Source organism: Entamoeba nuttalli (assembly GCF_000257125.1).
Source record: "Entamoeba nuttalli P19 unplaced genomic scaffold asmbl_1984, whole genome shotgun sequence".
NCBI lineage: Eukaryota > Evosea > Mastigamoebida > Endamoebidae > Entamoeba > Entamoeba nuttalli.
Genome location: NW_008574994.1, coordinates 1 through 5,666, shown reverse-complemented (window position 1 = coordinate 5,666; position 5,666 = coordinate 1). Strand labels below are relative to the sequence as shown.

The window sequence follows — 5,666 nt, the reverse complement described above, 5'->3', positions numbered from 1 at the left end:
GAGAATTGTTATTAAAATAGAATTAATTCTTCTATAAAATTCTATCTAAAACAGAAAGAAAAGGAAATAGTGTGGAAGAAACTTTTATTGTTCTGCACAGCTCTGAGAAATTCTGTTTATTATAAAGCATTAACAAAAACAATTAGTTAATACTTCTAAAAGTTCTACATTGCATTATCTAGTATTTAAAGATTGCCGTTAGGATAACTTTGAATTCTATAAAAGTATGTGTGCAAATATTAACGAAGCTACCCTTCCTGCTAAGAATGGAGTAATTTACCATTTACAAGTGACTGCAAAGGACGTTGCAAATAATATTATTATGGTTGGAGACCCAGAACGTGTTCCAAAAATTGCTGAACTTGTGTTTGATAAATCAAAAGATATTTTCCGTAAAGACCATCGAGGATTATGTGTAATGACTGGTTATACTATTGGAGATGGAATGAGATTGTCTGTAATTACTCATGGTATGGGAACTGGTAGTGCAGAAATTGTTTTAAATGAGGTTCTTGCTTTAAAAGCAATTGATATTAATTCTCGTACACCAATTGAAGTTAAAGAACCTGTTAATATTATTCGTATTGGAACTTCTGGTGCTTTACAATCTTCAACTAAATTAGGAACTACCATTATTACTAAATACTCTATTGGTCTTGATAATACTGGTCTCTTTTATGACATCCCACCACAATCTCCTCAAATTGTTAAATTAGAAAATATTGTTGATGATATATTTAATAAAGGTGCTGCAAATACTTGCCGTTATAAAGGTGGTATTCATGCTTATGCCTCTCAACCAGATCCACGTATGGTTGATGCTCTTGTTCGTGCTTCAGAAAAGAATAAACTTCTTCATAAACTTGGTATTACAACAACTGTTCCAGGATTCTTTAATTGTCAAGGTAGATTATTATTTGAAGAATTACCAGAGACTGTAGAGTCTATTGATAAATTACTTTGCTTTGACTTTGATGGAGTTCAACCTGAAAATTTAGAAATGGAGATTTCTATTCTTAGTTTAATCTCAAGTGGATTAAAATGGGTTAGATTTGGAGCAATGTGCATGGCAATTGCTAATAGAAGATTAAATACTTTTGCTTCTGACGTTGAAAGTAGTTTAGATCCAACAGTCTTAACTGCTGTTGATGCTCTTCGTGAAATGAGTAAAATTCCACTTTAAGAAAATCATACATCATTAAAATATATTAAAAAAACTATTTTTTAATCAATAACTTTATTATTTTTTTTTTTTATTTTAAATAAACATAAAATTATTTTTTAAATATTGATATTAATGAAACCTTTTCTTATTTTATTACTTCTTTTGTTCCTTAGTTGCTTTCTTTTTTGGTTTTCTTGTAAATTTTTTGGCGTGTTGACCTGGTATAGGATCATTGTCATCTTCAGCACATGAACGTTTTCCTCTAAGAGAGGGTGGTACATATGCAGCTGTTTCTTCTTCTTTTTTCTTTTGAATAACAGTGAACTGAACTTCATCTTTAATGGGGCTTTGAGGTTTTAAATTAAGATGATATAACTTATCACCAAAATCAACTGAAGGTAGTTCTGGTGAGTTGATAGGACAAACCTTAATAAAATTATCAAAATGTCTTCTTGGGAAACATCCACAGAAAACTAATGCCTTTGAGTCATGAGTCCAATACCACTCTGTAGTACAATGAGCAGAAAACTCAGCAACCAAATTCCATTTTGTAGTTTCATAGACATCTACCTCACCAGGACAGTTACCAAATCCAGCAACAGCAAGAAATTGACTATTTGGTGAAAACTTAACTTCGTTTCTACTTTGTTTAGGAAATTTTTTAATTGACTCTAATTTACCAAGTCGAGTAACTCTAAATATTTCTACAGTAGCAGGCATATATCCTGCAACTGAAGCTAACAAACTTCCATCGTTATTAAATGACACATCATACACTGGACCATCTGGTTGTGGCAGGCTCATGTTTTTAGATGAATCAACTACATTAACTATATGAAGGAAACTTTCACCATAATAACTTTGGCCTGTAGAGTCAATATTGGTTTGTGCCTTACATAATACAATATTAGCACGAGGAGACCATATTAATTCAGAAGAACCTGCTTTAAAGAATGTTGAAGATGAAATAACACGAACAATGTCAGGAAAATGACCAACTCTAAATGTAGCTGGGACATTTTTTTTAGCATTCTCTGGAACAAACAAAGCAAATGTATCTGGTGTTTCTGGATTAGTAGACCATGCAAAATTTCTTACTAACGTATTATTAAATTGTTTTTCTGCACGAACAAATGAAGACCCTGAAACATTATAGAATGTTACAGTACTACCAAGATGAATTGCAACAGTTTCAGTGATATTGAATTGAATAATTGGCCAGACATGAATTTGTTTTTGTAATAATGAAAAAATTGGTTCGTTTGTTTCTTTTTCAATATCAAATACACTTAATGTATTTGTTTGGTCTTGTTTGACTTTAACAGGTCCTGATCCATTTACTCCTTGAGTGTATTGCAATGGAATGAGTTGCCACACGGTGATATATCTCCCACTAGGAGAAACACTAAACCTATCAATATGAAGCATTTCAATCCTTTTAATAACTTCTTTTGTTGTTTGGTTAAGTACAATAATTCCTTTGTCATCAATAATTATAACTTTGTTGGGAGCATAACCAGCAAGTTTTGCTTTTGCAAATTCAATATTAAATACTGACGTCTTCGGAATGTCTTCAAAAAAAGTAAGTCCCTCTTTGCAGAGAATATAACAAGGATATTGTGTTGTTGTGTTCATTCCTTCTTTTCAATTATTCTATCTTTCTCTTAAAAAAGGGTTTTTAAATAACAAAAAAAAGGAAAAATAAAATGTGTTTTTTTTATGAAGAACAATTCTAAGTTCTTTCTTTTTCGATAAAATGTCTGATATCTCTCCGTTTGGACAGCGGTGTGCTAGATGCAAAGATTTTCTCACTACGAGAGACTATCTTCGAGATAACATATATTGCACCAAGTGCAAAATTGAAATAGAAGCGGAAGAATTTAACCAATTACCAAGAACAAAAAGAAGATCCTCTCGAATTCGTGAGCATAGACTGAAAGCAGCAGAAATGTTGATGAAAGAAGAGCTTATCAACAAGCCTATAGTCACGAGAAAAGACGAAAAAGAACTAAAGAATACTCAAATAGTAGTCGAATCGATTGAGGAACAAGCTTGTTTTGTAAAACAACCAGAAGAAGATTTCATAAGTGTTATTGAAACTGAAGTGCTTCCCCAAGAAGAGGACAGAGACAATAAAAAGTATGTTCTTATAAACAAAAGAAATACTGACATATCTGGAACAACGCCTAAATATGAAAAGAAACAATCTAAGAGAAGGTCACTTCAATGCCAATAATGTATTCATTTTAATTATTTATTAATATAAGAATTATTGAGAAGAGATAAAAGGTATTAAACTATTATTTAATCCTTCTTTGAATTATGATTTTATTTATAATTTTATTTTATCTTTACAGATTAAAAGATATTCTTATGGATAAAAGAGAGAACATCTAAAGAGCTAATAACTCTCATCATAACTTCTAAAATACATAGACATACTTTTGTATATTGTTTTATTATTTTTTTGATTATTATAACATTTTTGAGTGCTACAAATATTTATTAACTAACTTTTATTTTATCGCAATTTTGATTCAACATTTGGTATTGCAATTTTATGGAATTATTGAAAGAAAATAAAAACAAAACAGATAATTGCTTTATTATATATATAAAATTTAAGAATAAATAAATTTATTATTTTTTGATTAAAAGAATTGGTTTTATTAAAGTTGCGATTTGTTATTACGAGTATAAGTTCAATAATAAAAGAAAGTAACACTCTTTTTAACATTTTCATCTTTTATTGTATAAAGCGACACATTTGTTAGTTTGTAATTTTTTATTATCATATGCATATAATTTGAAGAACGATACTAGTTATAATTTATTAAATGTCGTTTAGTTTGTATAGGCATTAATGATATATCTGCTTTACAAACAAGCATATTTTTCTATAAGTTTGATTATATCATTGTGTTTTTATAGATTGGTTTAATTTTTCAATTGACAAAATCTCATGTACATATTTTCATACTTAATAATATTTGAGTGAATCTTACAGACTTTAGTTTTTGAATAAAACAAAGTATCTATGACAAATAATTATTTACATTCTAAAAAATAACTGATATATTGTTAATTATTTATAACCTTTATGAAGATTTAATAATTGTTATTATAAAGAAGTATTTTTAATGAATTTACAATATTATCACCAAAGTCTCTTTTTATAAATACTTATGAAGTTATAGTTCATTAGATAAATAGAATAATTGTATATTCTTATTGTATTTATGTTTTAATATATTCTTTTACCTTTAGCATATTACCCTTCAATTATTTAGAACTTAACTATTTTTAATTTTGAAGTTTGTTATGTTTATATTTAAAAAAATGACTTACTTATAAATTACTTTTTTCTTGACGTTAATGGTATGCCAGTTATTAACTTTTATTAACTTTTTAATGTAAGATTAATAATACTATCACAAACTTTATTGAACAACTATTTTATTACAGTCATAAATTTATTATTTCTTTATCTATATGCATTTTAATTGATAAATATTTTGTTATAATATCAAAGATATAATAAATCCAAGGATATATGACTAACTCTTATATTGATTATCTTCCTGATTTTAATGCCATATTCTTACATTATAGTTTGAAATAATAGTCTGAATAATAACTCAAAGTTAATATAATTTAATTTCTATATGCTTTGGAAAGTCCTATCTATTTTGTTGATACTTATTCTTAAAAAATAATCGTTTACCATAAAATTTGTTTAAAAGGAGAGTATTTTACGCAACAAATTGAACATTACCTTTTATTCATCACCAATAAAATTTTAATTGTATTTACTATTTAACAAAACATTCCTCTGAGACGTTGCAAAAGAAAATAACTTGTGTGTTAATTTAAAAAGTTAAAAATAGGAAAAAGAAATAAAAATTATAGAAACTTTAAATTAAAATACTACCTCATGATATAAAGATGGATGATAACACAAATAGAGAAGAATATAAAATGGAACAAACTAGGGTAGAAAATATTTTTGCTGGTTGTTGAGAGTTTGGTATTTATTTCAATAAAGATAAAACATCATAAAGAATAGATGCGTTTGGTTAAGATTTTTTAATATAGGCAACGAGAAGGATGAATGTTCAATAAGCTAAGCATGATGTGTTGTATTTCCTTCTAAGTACTTAAGATGCTTAGTAAGATAATTATATTCTCTGTTAGTTAACATGTTTTACATGATTCTTACAATAAAAGAACAACATAACATTTCTTCGTTAATATCTTTAACAAGTTTATTGAGAGTAGAAACAATATAAAGGTTTTTTTAAGCAATACAAATGTTTTGTTTTTTGTTATAGTTTGTACTAATATGTAGGATAGTATGTAACAAACTTCTATGACAGGAAAACCAAACTTAAATAACAACAAGAAGAAGATAGCTTAACACCAGGTTTAGTTCGAAATATGACTAAAACACAAACTTCAAAAACTTTTCTTCCATTTTAAAAACACAAATAAGGGAATAACA

The 5,666-nt window shown here is 27.6% G+C and overlaps 3 protein-coding genes across 3 annotated transcripts; 2 read left to right on the top strand and 1 right to left on the bottom strand.

Annotated features, from left to right (window-relative positions):
• Positions 1 to 226: 226 nt before the first annotated feature.
• ENU1_004600 (purine nucleoside phosphorylase, putative) lies at positions 227 to 1,183 on the top strand (the record flags this gene model as incomplete). Its single annotated transcript, XM_008856515.1, has 1 exon — positions 227 to 1,183. One exon carries the CDS (start codon positions 227 to 229, stop codon positions 1,181 to 1,183), a length of 957 nt encoding a protein of 318 aa, XP_008854737.1.
• A 135-nt stretch (positions 1,184 to 1,318) lies between these two features.
• On the bottom strand, positions 1,319 to 2,800 carry ENU1_004590 (eukaryotic translation initiation factor eif2a protein; the record flags this gene model as incomplete). Its single annotated transcript, XM_008856514.1, has 1 exon — positions 1,319 to 2,800. The coding sequence occupies one exon, from the start codon at positions 2,798 to 2,800 to the stop codon at positions 1,319 to 1,321; it is 1,482 nt and encodes a 493-aa protein (XP_008854736.1).
• A 121-nt stretch (positions 2,801 to 2,921) lies between these two features.
• ENU1_004580 (hypothetical protein) lies at positions 2,922 to 3,401 on the top strand (the record flags this gene model as incomplete). The annotated part of the gene is made up of 1 exon (XM_008856513.1): positions 2,922 to 3,401. One exon carries the CDS (start codon positions 2,922 to 2,924, stop codon positions 3,399 to 3,401), a length of 480 nt encoding a protein of 159 aa, XP_008854735.1.
• Positions 3,402 to 5,666: the final 2,265 nt, after the last annotated feature.